Source organism: Urocampus carinirostris, chromosome 19 (assembly GCF_059441175.1).
Source record: "Urocampus carinirostris isolate Australia breed hairy pipefish chromosome 19, RoL_Ucar_1.0, whole genome shotgun sequence".
Taxonomy (NCBI): domain Eukaryota; kingdom Metazoa; phylum Chordata; class Actinopteri; order Syngnathiformes; family Syngnathidae; genus Urocampus; species Urocampus carinirostris.
Window position 1 is genome coordinate 20,241,842 of NC_142367.1, and position 16,371 is coordinate 20,258,212.

Here is a 16,371-nt window from a genome sequence, read left to right on the forward strand (position 1 = left end):
CGAAAACCTAACCTCTAAGGGTAGGCAACACTGGGAATTATGGTATCAATCTAAGTAAATACCAATATTTACTGATTATATGCCCTTTTTTCTGACTGACAGGCAGGATGCAGCATTAGGCCTGGTAGGGAGAGGCGCCTAACGTGTGCCTGTCAGTCACACACTTGAAAATTTAAAGTAGCCGAGGGCACTGGGAGTGATATCTACAAAGAGAGGAAATGAATGGGAGTGATGTATCGATCCAATTTAAGTACTTGCTTAGTATCGATATTTGTATCATTTTGCCCATTCCTGCTTACCATTAGTGAAACAGGTGACATACAAGTTAGCGATGCGTCACTCGCGGGACGGCTCTTCGAAGTTTATGAATGATTGTTACAATGAATTATTTAAAAATGATATTTTTTTTCAGAAGTTTTGTGTAAATTAAAAGTTGAATTAAAAAAAGAAAATAGGTTTATTTATTGACAGCACTAACGAATTGATCTTTTTCAAATACTAATATTGTACAATAGTACGTGCTGAAAATACATAATTCCAATTGGTACAAATATTTTTGGTGATATATCGACTCGAACATTAACAAACTATTGAGTTGAAAAGGCCTTCGTTTGATCTCACTTTCATACTAGTTTTACTCATAGTGCCAGAAACAAACGCCAGAGACTGGAGAAAACCAAAAGCACGACGAGGGAAACAAAACTTTAGTGTATCCGATGACTAATTTCAGTTTTTTCCATTCTCTGACATTGGTTTCGGGCACCATGAGAAAAACAGCGTGATCATGAGTTGACGTACAAAATTTAATTTGTCTCATATTCACACTATTTTTACCCATGGTGCCAGAAACCAATGTTAAAGAGTAGAGAAAACAGTCGTCCTGAAAGATTCAGATGCAAAGAAGCACGACAAGGGAAACAACTGTTTGGGGTTAATCTGACGATAAACCGGACTTTATTGATATCTTTTAGGACGCCATTCTCTAATATTAGTCTCTGGTACCCTGAATATAGTGTGATAATGAGATGACATAAGAAAAGGCATTTGATTTGATCTCATTATCACACTACTTTTTTATACTGGTGCCAGAAATGAATGTTAGTGAATGAACGTATGAAAACGAAAACAACTCTGTTCTATCTGATGATGAATTGGACTTTGTTCTTTTTAAATCTATATATTTCAGGCTGTCCTTCAGTTTTCTCCATTCCCTAACATTAATTTCAAGTACTGTTAAAATAGTGTCATAACGATATAAAATCCTGCCTTTTCACACGTCATCCGTACCACTGCTAATCTAGGGCTTAGGTGTAATCGCTCTCGCCTCCCGAAACCCGGGTTCGGTTCTCTTTGCAGCCAATGTTTTACTGTTATGCCCAGCGATACCACAAAACCTCGTAGCCGTTTCTAGGGTGCGCCTTCCGGTTCGTAAACTACGGCCATTTTTAATTCTTCGGTTCTCGTCCCCCTCCCCTCCCGGGCTGTAGACGCTCCCCGTCGAGCCAGGACCAGAGTTCTTTCTGTGAAAGAGAATCCGGTTTTAAACGCTAAAGGACCCTCTCTCGTTTCGGATGGATTGACAGGTGGGGCAACTTAGCCCACTTTGTACAAACGTGTGTTGTTTTTTTGTGTGTGTACATTTTAATGCAGTCCTGTTTTTTTTTTGTGGAGAGGGTCTTTTTATTTTATTTTTCAAAAACTGGAACGCTACGAGCGGATCTGCAGCCCCCCCACCCCCAATTGTATCGTGGTGACTGTGGCTCCTCATGCAGCCCCGAATCTTATGCATGTACCATAAACATCTAGACTTAATATATTGTGAAGTATTCAATAACCATTATGTAGATGCTAGTTGTTTTATTTTTGTTTTTTTTAATTTTAAGGGAGGGGCGGGGGTTGGATAGGGGGAGGGGGGCGTTAGGTTTTTTTTTTTTTCTTCGGAAGGCAAAAAGACGGAAAAAGGAAACTGGCCATTTCTAAGAAAATAAAATTTTATTAGATCTGAGGGTGTCTTGTAGCATTCAATTGGTTCAGCCTTTTCTTATCTTGGAGTCAATTGGTTTCAAACTGGACCTCAAACTCAATTGAGTTTCCAGGCCACGTGATAGTAAAAACTAATGGGGCTGGATGAGTAGATTGAAAAAAAAATAGAGAGAAAGGGTGAAAGAGAGAAAGAGAGGGAGAGATGAAACAAGTTACATAGAGAGAAGGGTGAAGGAGAAAGAAGGGCGTAAAAAGCCAGAGAAGAGCGACAAAATAAGAGTAGGCAAGAAAATCTAAAAGAAGGAGAATGTGAGAAAGAAACGGCAAAAAAATGAGGGAAAGATGAAGAAAAAGAAAAAAAGGGGAAGAAATATAGGGTTAAAGGGAGAAAAAAGAGAAAGGGAAAAATTGAAAAGGACAGGGCAGGGAGAAAGAGAAAATAGATGGAGGAAGAGAGCTTGAAAGAAAGAAATAGAAAAATGAAGAAATAGAGAGAAAGAAAGGGTGAAGGAACGAGAGAGAGAGAGAGAGAAAGGGAGAAAAAAATGCAAGGGACAGAGAAAAAGAGAAGGGGAAAGATTGAAGAAAAAAGAGGGGGCAGGGAGAAAGAACATAAAGGGAGGAAGAGAGAGATTGAAAACAAAATGACTTGACTTGGAGAAAAAAGGGGAAAGATTAAAGAGGACAAGGAGAGAGGAAAAAAAATAAAAAGAGGAGGAGAGAACAAATAAAAAAAAAGAGAAAGAAGGAGAAACTAGAACAAAGGAAGAAAGTAAAGGTGAAAAAGGGCTGGATAAAGAAAGGGAGACGGATAAAGAAAAATAACGAAATAAACCCAGCTCCAGGCTTTGGCGACATCTAGTGGACTCAAAGCTGCAGCTCATTTTTCTCTTGCGCTTCTCTCAGCGTTACCTGGCAGGCCAGATTAAAACCCTTGACGTGGTATGTTTGACACGCCTGCCCTAAATGCTATTTATTTCATTTCAGTGTTAGAATAAATCAGTTATAATAAGTCCAACGTTTTTAATGCCGTTTCCATATACGCCGTTTTAAAAAACTACAAAGATGGCCGTTCCTTAAAACGAGGACCACCGGAGTCAGTGATCATCAGGTAGCCCCCCCGAGATCACCCGGGTAGCTCGCGGACCTGTGTTGGGGCATTGCGATTTAAGGAAAATTATTAGTACCTTAACTCAGGGGTGGGAAAACTGTGTCACAGGCCAAAATATGGCCAAAGGGCCAGTCCTGGAGACCTATCCAATTTTTTTATTTGCATAATATATATTTACTATAATTTGATTTATTATTTTTTTTTTTAAATAGATTGAAATCAATTCACCAGACCAATCGAATATGAGGTTACCGTTTTAAAGCCTCAGTGTGTAACACTCGACCACGAGATGGCACTTTGTTGAGCACAGCACAGCAGCAAGATGCCAGACAAACAACACGCCGATTTAAATGGGAATTGAACTGTGTAAAAGAAAGAAAATTCCTCCCCTTGTGATTTTTTCTAACGACAGTTCATGGATTTTTGACCTCGAGCGAGGACAAGGCGTATAGAAAAGGAAGGCGGGAAGCGCTTCGAGTACAGGACGGGATACGGACGGGAATCGAGCGATAAAAGGCGTTTCGGTTGACGCACTTGGAATGCCGACTCGAATACATGGGAATGACTCGCGAGTGTCGGAAGACCTTCGAGGAAACAAAAAGCTTTATTGACAACCACAAGAAGTTGCTCGTTCCGTCCCAAACGGATCTACTTTCTGTGGGGGGGGAAAACACCGGGGCGAAGGAAGACACCGAAAAAAGATAACCTTCTCTTTTTTGTTCACAGAAAAAAAACCGCAATGGTGTGTGTGTGAATAACAAAAACCTTTTTGGGAAAAACAGTATTTGAAACAACAGACTTTAATCGAGTTGTTTAAGTTCCTTAGGTAACTACCTTTCTTTAATCTTTCTTTAAATTGAGTTTTTCTTAACTACAATCTCCTTAAAACGTTCTTTAAATTCATGTCAGGTTTTGTTTGAGTTTAATTTTTCTTCTTTAAAGTTTAAGTCTTTAAATTAGTCGTTCTTTAAGTTGGATTGTCTTTCAATTTCACGCAAGCTTTTAAAAAACAAAAAAAACAAAACAATGTGTAATATTCGACCACTAGATGGCACTGTTTTCTGGTTCGAACAGGGCACGGCGTGGCAGCAGGATGCCAGACAAACATGGCGCCCACTGAAGTGGGGATTTCACTGTTAAAGAATTACGAATTTCTCACCCTGTTTTTCATATATAGAAATGAACATTGTTACGATAGTCCATGTATTTTTGCTGAGTATTCAAATAGATTGTTTTTTGTACCACTAGGAGGCACTAAATATTACACACGGTCCCTTTAAACTTTCTTTAAGTTAAGTCTTTTAACTGTGTTTTCTTTAAGTTTAGTATAGTTTTTCTTTGGGTTTACTTTAGGCTTTCTCTATGTCAACTTTTACTTTCTTTTCCTTTAGCTTTCTTTACATTTGTTTTAAGTTATATTTTTCTTCAGGCTTCATTACTTTTAAACTGTCTTCAAGCTTTCCTCAAGTTAACATTTACTTGAAGTTTTTCACTATTTTTTTAGGTGTATTTAATGAAGCTTTTTTTTCTTTAAGTTTAAGTTTCTCTTCAAGCGCACTTAGTGTTAAGGGTTTCTTACAGTTTTTTTCTTTAAAGGGACAGTGTTTAATATTAAGTGCCTCCTAGTGGTACAGCATAACTTTCATCCAGTAACAAAAATATACATTCATTTGAATACCAAGCAAAAATACATGCACTGATATAACAATTTTCATTTATTTATTTATTTATTTATTTTTTAATCGTAGGTCGAGACATTTGTACTTTTACACCGGATTTAAGTTGGCGCCATGTTTGTCTGGAATCTTGCTGCCACGCTTTGCCATCTATCGCTGGCCCCTGCTCATACCGGACGACACAGTGCCATCTAGTGGTCAAATATTACACATTGGGGCTTTAAGTTGTCCAAAGTTTAGGTTTAGTTTTTCTTACTCAAAAGTTTTTCAGAAAGCTTTAAGATTTTCTTTAACCTTGCTTAAAATTGAAGTTTAAGTTTACTTAGTTATTTTGTCTCTTAGATTTCTGTAAGTGCAGTTTTTTTTTTTTTTACGGTAAAGGTGAGTTAAATTTTTCTTCAAATTTCTCTGAAAGCTCTCAAAGTTTAAGTTTGTTTTGCCTTCAGCCTTCTTTTAGTTTTGTTGATTTTCTTTCAAATTTCTGGTAAGAGTTACTCAAACGGCATTCTCCTGAAGCAAACTTAAGATGAGTTTCGTTCGGTAAAAAAAAAAAAAAAGGAGTGCAGAAAATATCTGTGTGTTACGTAGTCTGATGTTTTGGCTCCAAAAAGTTGCGTTTTTTTTTCCTTCTAAGCTGGCGTGGCAAGGAGAAAATCACGACGCGACGACAGTAAGCGAGCGGGCCAGCAGTTCAGAAACGTACGTGTTTTTCTGGGCGAGCAGAGCTTCCTTCATTCGCCTCAACGCTCTCTGCGCCTCCTCTTCAGTCATGGTGGCCAGGGGAAGCGATTTGGCTTCTTCTAGGAAATCTCGGATTAAGCCTTCTCCGACCTGGGAATCGAGAGTGGGAACCGCGCTTTAAGAAACGACTGATGACAGGGTTCCTAAAGCTTAAGGCAGGTTAAATTCAAGACTTTTTACAAGACTTCTTTTAATGCCCTTTGAAATCAAATTTAAGACCAAGTCGAGGGAAAAATAAACACAATTGAAACAAAAAAAACCCCCACAAATATTTCTTGCACTAGTGCCTCATACACATTACCAGGCACAGCTTGTAGCCATGGCAAAAAACATTAGTCTGACAGTCACTTCTCATTAAATGTACATTCTCCCAAAGTCTAAAGTAAACATCTCTCTCCCAAGTTGCTATGTGTATCGTGGGTAGACCTAAGACATCCTTCTGCTCTGGAAGGCCCGACTGAAACCTCATCCCCGTTTTAATACAGACGCTCCCCTACTTACGAACAATCGAGTTACGAAAAAAAAATTCGAAAAATACTTTGACAATGCTGTGAAATTTTGTATTGTGTGCACCTTTTCAGAGTAGAGGACATTACTGTAGTGCTTCTTTCCACCTCTACCGGCGTGTGGCGCTGTGAGAGTTCACCCAGCCTCCACCCTGAAGAAGAAATCCGGCTTCCTCTTCCTAGTTTGTGTGTAAACATTCTATACTGTATCTGCAGCGCGCTAAGAACTTTGACATTTTTATTGTTTAATATCTCGTGCATCCATCAATATGGTTGGTGCAAAGTGAAACGAAGAGGCAAGCAGTTTATTTTGAAATGAAACTGGAATAAGAAAGCTTGATGCGGTTGAGAAAATAGTTGGATCTCTTTTTCGGCCACTTTTTACCACGGAGGAGGACCTCTTGAAGTGCATCTTCCAAAATTAAGTTAAAAACAACTATATTTATCTTTATAGAACATGTTATTTTATAATTATTTTTTTTTTTAAAGTAAAAAACGATCCAGGTTACTTATACAAGCCTTGAAAATACGTATATAAACCTCAAACATACGAAATATAGCGACCATCGGGAACCTATCTCGTTCGTAAGTAGGGCAGCGTCTGAAGTTCCGTTATTGTGGTCACGCCATGTTGCCATAAAAATAAATTGCTAAATCATGAAAAAAAAAGACTATTAATAAATGTTATTAAATCATTTGTTCAAACAAATATAAATATTTTTCATGTGTTCACATTTTGAAGACTTTTGAAAATTGGATTTCAGACATACTAATGGAAATTAAGGCCTTATTTTTAATAATAAAGGCTGGAATGATTAGTAGAGCTGGAACCAACTACAGACCCTGCCCTACTAACGAACAAGATAGGTTCGCAAGTTGCTTCAGTGCTATAATTGGTATGTTTAAGGTTTATATAAGTATGTTTAAGGCTTGTATAAGCAACCTGTATTGTATTGTATTTTGTACGAAAAATTAAACATTTCATAAAATAATATGCTCTATAAAGATAAATTAAGTGAAGTTTAACTTAATTTTGGAAGATGAGCTTCAAGAGTTAGGCGACTTGCTCCTCCGTGGTAAAAAGTGGCCGAAAAAAAGTGTTGCGACCATTTTCTCGACGCATCAAGCTTTCTTATTCCACTTTTGTTTCAAAAGAAACAGCTCGCCTCTTTGCAAAAAACATATTGAATGGATGAACGAGATATTAAACAATAAAAACGTCAAAGTTCTTAGCGCGCTGGAGATACGGTATAGAATGTTTACACATGAACTTGGAAGAGGACACGGATTTCTTCTTTGGGGTGGATGCTGGGTGATCTCTCACATCGCCACGCGGCGGGAAGAACCACTACAGTACGGTCCTCTAATCGGAAAACAAAATGTAACTTACAGCAATGTCCTGATATTTTTCGACATCCCGAGAAAATTGTTCGCATCTACCGTTTTGCGTAAGTCGAATGTTCGTAAGTAGGGGAGCATCTGTACTTGCACGTGCATCACGAATGATCTAACTAAGGCTGCAAACATGATTTAGGCCAGGAGATTGTGTCAGAGAGAAACAAAAATCCACATTTTACACATTTCCTTTAAAATGGACCACTTTTCATCCCTATTTAAAAAAAAATCCTTTTGATTTCTTTAAAATAATGTCAAAACCAAGCCTACCTGTTTGTCCGTGCGCCGTTTCTTGGCATCAGGCTCGCCGTCCTTGGTCGACGAAGCCGGTTCCTGGAACTCCTCCAGTTCCTCTGCCTTCTCTTTTGCCAAGGCGACCACAGACGGTGGGAAACAGGCCAACTCCGCCACGTGGATGCCAAAACTCTGGTCACACACGCCTGGAAGGAAATGCACCCACATAATAGTTTAATTTAGCAACATTCGAGAAAATCCAATAAAAACTATCTCTGCCTCATTGGGGAAAAAAAATAAATCGAGGCATGATAAGGTCTTGGGAACCTCCTGTGTGGGTTCAAATCCAGCTACCGGACTTCCTGTGCGGAGTTTGTATGTTCTCCCCGTGCTTGCGTGGGTTTCCTCCGGGCACTCCGGTTTCCTCCCACATTCCAAAAACATGCATTTCAGGTTAATTGGCTGGTCCAAATTGTCCCTAGGTGTGAATGAGCGAGCAAGTTGTCTGTCCCTGTGTGCCCTGCGATTGGCTGGCAACCAGTTGAGGGTGTCCCCTGCCTACTGCCCGATGATTGCTGGGATGGGCTCCACCACCCCCGCGACCCTACTGAGGATCATTCTGGGCTGGAATTTCACTATTTTCAGAATTTTTGTGGTCATACCCAAAAAAGCACCCAAAAGCTCATTTTACAATCCTTGAAAAACACAATATTACAATTGAAGCATTTTCAAGGATTTGAAGCACCAGTACAAACCCTGCACTCTATGATTTGCACTACACCATCATCTGGTCAAATGATACACTGTGCCTTCAAGTATATCAAGAAAAACTAAGCCTTAAATATGTTTTTTATGAATTAAAAAACAAATACTCAAAACAGAAAATATCTGCCAGAGGAATAAATTATCTTACCACATATTCAAAATATTTTTCTATTAAAACATCATAAATTAAAATGAAAGAATGTTAACATTTTAGGGAGAAAATACTAGCTTACGTTTCCCCACCAAACAAAGTGAATTCCCAAAATGATTTATCTGCACTACTTCATCTCATGACTGTTGAGAAAGAGAAATACATGTTTGTACGATGTCAATACGTCATGCCAAATATAATTGGGAAGCATAAAGCCTTGGGATTCAAGATATGCTGACCATTCAAAAGGTACTCATCACAAAAACATCACTATCATTCCGAAACAAGATAGCCGATAACTACAAAGTCGGTATAGCTCAAAAGCAGCATGCTCTTATGGTCAGCTGATGACACTACTCTCCACAAAAGTGATCTGGTTACATTCACGACAGTCCAGGGAATCCAACGGTGTAAAATATTTACTCCAAAACATAGATAATGCCCATAGACCAAAACCAAAACAAAAAAAAACGCCTAAAAGCATTTCTGCATCGTTGGACGTACCTTTTTGCAATCTGTCTGTTTCGCCCCATAGTTCCCGTTTGCAAATAAACTGACTCCTAAAATGATTTCCAATTGGTAGATAGCCTCTGACTTTTTCAATGACACCACTCTCAGCCAATTGTGGGCATTTATTTTCACAGTCCACCACCCGCTTTAGCCTAAAGAGGCCTGTATTGATAAAACGGACATTGCCTCCTTTAGCCGATTCAAATCATGAATGACAAATTGGTTATCCAATAAAATTCTGATAAGATACGCAGATGTACAGCATGTTTTCAAGTTAGACCCCAAACTAAACATGCGTAAAGCCACTTGTGACTCATTTTTACGCACCATTATCACACGCAAGAATGCACAATAGTGATAAAATGTTGCCAAAGTATAATACACACTTGCATTGGTTTCAATGCTGTAAACTGGTTGTCTCCAAATTGCCACTTTTCGAAACACTTTGACCCACCCAGAAAAAATGTGTAAATTACAATGTTTAGTTTTTCAGCTAGTGATCAAATTAGAGAAGGTTCTAGGTAAGGCTTCAAGCTATGAACGCACCTGTTTTCCAGCAAAGATGCCAATGCTACTTATCTGCAGGCATTTAATTGCAAAAACAAAAATCCAGACAACTCAGATGACTCAATGTAAGAAACACTTGCAGTCAGACAAAACGTCAGTGTGTTACCTACGAACGGTTAAAGAACAGCATTCAATTTACTTTGGGTACGTATTGGATTGAGATCTTAGGCGAATTTTACAGGAGCGGGTTGATTATGAAATCTAGCAATCTGCTGGATAAGGGAAGACTATTAGTTACTCTGCTGATGACTGGAAGACAGAAAATATACCAGACAATTTTTCAAGAAAAAATATCAAAAAAAGAACAAGAATAAGAAATGGTATTGTGAACTTAGCTAGCTGGTTCTAAGATTGAAATAATCAAATAGCATGTCTTGGAAATTCCATGTTTTTCGTAGGTCTAATGTTAAGTCAAGCCCGTGACAGAGGCCAATTATTCTCCTGAAATCCCTAAGCGGCCTTTGGCGACTTCTAACTTTGGCGAGTGTGAATTCCTTCGTTAGCACATGTGGAGCATCGATTCGCTCGGAGGGGGCCCCCGGAAACAAAAGAGCCCAGTGATGAACGCTTCGTCGTGCTTGATCACGCGCAACTCATTCGGGCATGTGCGCCCTCAAAACACATAACCTGAGCGCTAAAAGATACCAAAGTTATGAGCTGGAACAGATTTTAAAACAACCAACTATCTGCTTTCATTATTTTCATACCCAAAGCAGTAAAGATGGGTGATTTAGACTAAAATAAAAATGACTTGATGTATTTTCATTTTATTTTATTGAGTGCCTCCTAGTGGTAAGAAAAGAGGTTGCAGGTTTGATTCCCGGCTCCTCCGTGTCTTTGGGCAAGACACTGAACCCCTAATTCCCCCGATAAGCCTTGCATGGCTAATGCTGCTATCGGTATCCGAGTGTGTGTGAATATCTAAGTGTAAAGCACATTGTAAAGCACTTTGGGAAATCTTTATTGACTTGGAAAGCGCTATACAATGCAGACAATTTACACTTACATTTTTGATACAAGATATTTTCCCCCTAAATTAAAAAAAAAACAAGTAAAAAGAATTATAGTTATATATAAAGGACACAAAACGAAAAAAAATCCGAATCAACATCTGTTGAAAAATCAGCATCTGTGTAACTCTAGGAACAAAGTCAGATAAGCTAGCAGCCAATAACTGGCAACTGCTTTCGTAAAAGCAAGCTGCTTATGCTAGGAAAAAGCTTCCTAACAGTAAATGTTCGCGTTGGGGTTTCTTACCGCTAAAGCTAGCAACAGAGTCTGATAAAATAGCCGTTAATGCTAACAAAGCTAACAATTTGCCCTTGCACTTCAAACTGGGTTCAAACTGTCCATTTTTGACAGTCTTAATATGCATTTTTATCGCTTGGCTTTTGACCCAGAAAAAGACGTTGCTCCTGTTATTATCTTCTATACTTTTTAATTATTTTATGGTATATTTAAGTTATTTTTTTTGTTAACTTTGTTTTTTTATTTGTGTACATCACTTTGTCGTCAGCTGTGCTTGTTTTAAAGGGCTTCATAAATAAAATTGAGTTGACTTGAGTTAACACTATCAGGCCATGGACAAAGCTAGCTGCTAATGCTAGGAAAATTTACTAATAAGTCAATATCTGTGTTGGTGTTTAGAACCATTCATGCTAGCAGCCAGTCAGATAAGCGAGCTACTAATGACATCAACCACATCAGCAAAACTATCGGCTCACTTTAGGAAAATATCAGCTAAAAGTTAAGTGTCCAAATTGGTGTTGCTTACCACTAATTCTAGCATCCGTGGCCAATTAGCGAGCTGCTAACGTTAGGAATGCGATTACTTCATCGAATATTTGTGGCTTTTTGATGTTGTGCGAGAATAGTGAACATAGAAGTTGTTCTCTATACCCAGGATTATGCATAATCATTATAGCTTTCTTCATTCACCGAATATGCGATTCCATATTACTCATATGTACTTCCCAAAATCTCCATACAATAACTCAAGTAAGACAAAAATAATGAACTGTATATTATATGATATTATATTATTATATGATTATATATGTTTGGGTGTTTGGGCAATTGGGTTGGCCATGGTCCAAACATTTTTGTGCGTGTTTTTCTGCTATTTTTTTCCCCTTTATTTTCTTTGTTCTTGTATGTGTTTGTCTAGCTGTTGGTCACCCCTCTTGAGGGATATGACCATGGTAGATAGATAGATATATAGATATTATATGAAGCTTTTTGGTCGAATATGTCTTAATCTACTCATAACTGCAATGACTGCATATTAATGTACATTGAATGTTTTCATACAGCACATTTAGGTTAACTTCAGTATCTGAAAGGTGAAATGTAAATAAATTAGGATTTGGCTCTAAATGACCCGGCGCGTCAAAATATGTTCTCAGGACGCCCTCTGCCAGACAAATGAGGTACTACAAGCTCGTATTTGCATTGAACAGACATGCTAAGAGACAACAGCGAACGAATTGATCATCTAAGTCATTGCCAACGTTTTTATTAATCCATTTCATCGATTTGTTGTTGCAGCCCTATTCCAAACCACTAAGAATAGGAAGTGTGCTGTAGACCAACCTGGCTTGACTCTGTAAAGCATGGTGAGCGTGTCGTGAGACGTCAAGGCTGTCACGTGCAGGTTGTGCACAGTAGGCTGCTGCGCCGCCATCGCCGTCAGCTCGTGGAAATGCGTCGCAAACAGACAGAAGCAGCCGATCTCGGCTGCGATGTGCTCGCTGATGGCCCAAGCCAGGCCGAAGCCGTCGTAGGTGGAAGTTCCGCGGCCGAGCTCGTCCACAATGACCAGCGACTTCTCCGTAGCCGAGCTGCAGGAACCGACATCCGCGTCAAGATTAGGGCTGCGGCTAGCGATTATTTTAACAGTCGGCTAGTCAAATGAAGTTGATGTAGAAAATGATAACTAACCCAAGGGTAATGGGTCCAATGAAATATACATCTTTATCGAACATACTGCAGATTCAACAAAAATGGAATAAAAGACAGTAAACATAAATCATAAATAAACCTATATTTCTAGTGACAAGCACATAAACAATGCATTAAAACCTAGTAAACCAAGAACAGGCTCAGTAGCAGGTCAGTAAACAGAACAAAAGTGCATTTTATGACGTACTCTCCAAGGTCAACTGCAAAGTCTGTAACTAAAGAACTAGAACAGTTTGAAATCAAAAGGTTTCAACAACTGATGTTTGTTGTTTGGGCTGAATGCATTTAATTCAAATACGTTTGTCAATCACAGTCTTTCTCCTCATCTAAATTTCGTTCAATTGCATCTAGTGTGCCCGCATTATATTTCATGATCTCGTACTCATGTTACAGTTTTTGTTCAGTCCATGTGAGTGAATGTTTCTTGATCATCTTTCATGATTTTTTTTTTTAGCTCCAGTCTTTGAACATTATGGAGCAGGGTTGAGTAATCAAGCCTGTGTTGGAGTAACATTGATGTCTTTAGATTATGAAAAAAGCTGAATAAACTTTGTTTTTCTGCTTCTGTACACTGTCCAATGACAGTGTACATCAGGGATTGAGAATCTAGGGCTCATTTCATTAGTACAACTGGCTCGGAGATTAAACTTAATTCACGGAAATATTTACTATATTGGTACATGTGAAGACTGTTAGAAGCCAGGACATCACTGGACTTACAACTGGTTAAGTCAATTGTATAACGAGCAGTTTGTACTAGTTTACAGCCATGCCGTTACACAAACAGACCACATTTTGTCCGTACGTTGCTAAAGAATCCTTTATATGGAAGCTTATTAAACAATGTGTGTTCACTGTTGACAAACTTTACGATGAAAACCCACAAAACAAACGGTAAACACCACAAAACCCGGGCAAGGCACCCGGAGAAAATTGATTGGGTGAGCAGTAGGGATGAGCAGAAATCTGTACACACAGCAAATGCACTCTCTACCATCTCTCCACCAGCGCCGTAGGCATCGAAGTGGTAAACACTTTAGATCCTTGTTTGCAGAATTTTGTGACATTCTTACAAAAGAACTTTGCCTGCACTTTGTTTTGAAAATTGGCCTCGGTGCTGTACTTGCCCAAGACACCACAGGAAGTGGTGCCCCTACAATCCTGGCGGTGGAGGAAACCGTGAACCGTGAGCCGCGGATAAAATTTACAATGCATGTCATCAAAACCGTACTGGCTTAAACATAACTCATATCTTACAGAGACGAGTTTCATTCTACGGTCCAACGTGCCCTTCAAATGTTTGCGTCAACAAGCTACCTCTATCAAGCAAGGTCCGCTTTACAAATTTTGTAAGTAGTCTTTATTAGCCTTATTCAGGCTAAAATTGTCCGAACTTCAGAAGTTTTGGTACTGGTACTTGAATTTTACACTGCCATTTTTATATATTTACGGTACTGCTCAAAGCAGGGACTCTATTGCGTATGAGCAAATCATCAATCAAAATTATATGATATAACTCTCTGTTGGAAAACATGTCTGGGGACAATAGAATTGTCAACTATTATTGATTTTTCCCAACAACCTCGACTAATCGTTGCAGCCCTAGTCAAGATCAGGTCCGGGCGTCGTTGATAGGTAACCTACCGCAAGATGGCCGCCGTCTCCAGCATCTCGGACATAAATGTGGAGACTCCTTTCACCTGGCTGTCTCCCGCCCCCACCCTGGCCAGGATGCCGTCAGTCACGCTGAGCTCCGCCTCCTCGCACGGCACGAAACAGCCGATTTGCGCCATCAAAGCGATCACGCCGACCTGTCGGATGAACGTAGACTTTCCGCCCATGTTTGGTCCTGAAAGGAAACGACCAAATATTTGATTTTAATAAAAAAATTCAGCAATCATTTCGGGTGCATGTTATTTTCAAGTTTGTTTTTGTTTGGAATTAACGCCGCAACAATTAATCGAGGTGGTCGGGGCAAAAATCAATAATATAGTCGACAATTCCGTTGTCTGATATTGTCGCTAGACATGTTTTACCGACAGCGTGAGGCATGAATATAATCTCTGCTGAGTGTTTCTAACTCTGAATAGAGTCTCTGTCTCGAGCAGTAACATAAAAAGATGATGGCGACAACACCAACTTCTGAAGTTTGGGAGCATTTAACCTGGTATCAACAAATAAAAGGAGTACTTGCAAATTTAGCGTAGCAGACCTTATGTTTTACGACAGCACTTCAGTGATGCCTGAATATTTAAAGAAAAAGCAGGTCTGACTGTTAAGTCAAGTTATGTTTATTTCTATAGCCCTTAATCACAAAGAGTCCCAAAGGGCAGCACAGACCACAAATGATTGCAAACCAGACTTTTATGACACCCTCTCCTGATGTAAAACCTACATGAGGGCAAATAATACACAGATATTGTCAACATCAAATATAGGTTCTTCATATGCCATAGAATAGAACTGTGTTTTAAGTTTAGGTTCAAATAGTTGAAAGAAACAGTGACTTGGCTCAGTAAAATTCAAGTAACATTCAAGCCGATGCGGTTTTGAGACATGCATTGTAAATTTTATCCGCGTATATTCCACGATAAACGAGCTTGTGCCTGACAAATTTGAAATCAAATGCATGTAGCTCACACAAAAAACCATAATCATCAGTAGTTAGAAACATTTGACTTATCAAATTGCACGTTTTATTTACTGTTTTACTGCTGCTATTGAGCCCGTTTTTGGATCACGGGGATACATGTTTATTAGAGTTTAATGTGTTAATTATCTGCCTGTCCCTAAAAAAACTGACGGAGGTTTATTTATGGATTTGTCTCTACTGACCGAGCACTGTGCCTAATTGGTTTTAGATACATATTTATTTTAGTACGAATCCGAAATACGTTCAATAAATTATATATTTTTCACTGTCCCATTTTTTTCTTTTGTTGATCATCATTTGCCACATAATTAAACCAACTTTATGCTAAATGTGTGTGTGTGGGGGGGGGGGAGAATCTATAGTTATCTGATGATTTGACCAATCATTTCAATAGTAGTAACCCCATTTGGAAAAGTGATGGAATCTAACATTTAAAAACAAATCAAGAGTGTGAATATGAAATGAAATGTGTCGATACATTTTATTCCCCAGTTGTGCGGTGTAGATATCCAATCAACTCTGCTCTCATTTATCTTAAAACAAAGTGAAATATGACTAACTGAAATAGCACCAACTAATAAATCAAAATAAATATAATAAGAAATAATGTTATGAGACAAGTGTTTGTCGATCAAACAAATGTTCATTACTAAACACCACAAAATTCAGCAGAAAGCATTACAGTAAAACAATGAAGTGTCTCATAGTCAAATAATAGAAATGTATCCATCCTTTCCAGCCGTTTATCCTCACGAGGTGGGGTCACAAGCTAATCTCGACTGTCTTGGGGCATCAGGCGGGGCACAACCTGACCTAGTTGCCAGCCAATCTCAGAAAGACACAAACGACCATTCACACTCGCAATCACTTGAGGACAATTTAGACTCAAATATCCATTAACTATGGAAATACTATAGACCCCTAGGATAAGACATAAATCTGTTTTGAGGTAAGGATTGTTAGGGTAATAAAAACCTAGGGTAAATAATTTATGTGTTCCCAAACCCTGGAACTTCGGATGAAAAAAGTATTAAGTAATTACTATTGTGTAATAAACATACATATGATTTAATACGTTTATAAACATACATTTAAAGGTAAAAATTCAGATATTTATA

At 38.7% G+C, this 16,371-nt stretch overlaps 1 protein-coding gene across 3 annotated transcripts in view; it reads right to left on the reverse strand.

Annotated features, from left to right (window-relative positions):
* The window catches only part of msh2 (mutS homolog 2 (E. coli)), a 45,467-nt gene that overhangs the window by 9,342 nt on the left and 19,754 nt on the right, over nt 1-16,371 (reverse strand). For 2 of the 3 annotated variants that reach the window (XM_088324115.1, XM_088324117.1), the window contains exons 13-16: nt 14,245-14,449; nt 12,232-12,479; nt 7,683-7,852; nt 5,474-5,601 (exon numbers count right to left, since the gene is read on the reverse strand). In XM_088324115.1, the coding sequence (XP_088180241.1) occupies nt 5,474-5,601; nt 7,683-7,852; nt 12,232-12,479; nt 14,245-14,449 (751 nt within the window). Of the gene's footprint in view, nt 1-3,679; nt 5,602-7,682; nt 7,853-12,231; nt 12,480-14,244; nt 14,450-16,371 lie in introns of those variants that run through there. The other variant, XM_088324116.1, reaches the window with a different exon arrangement.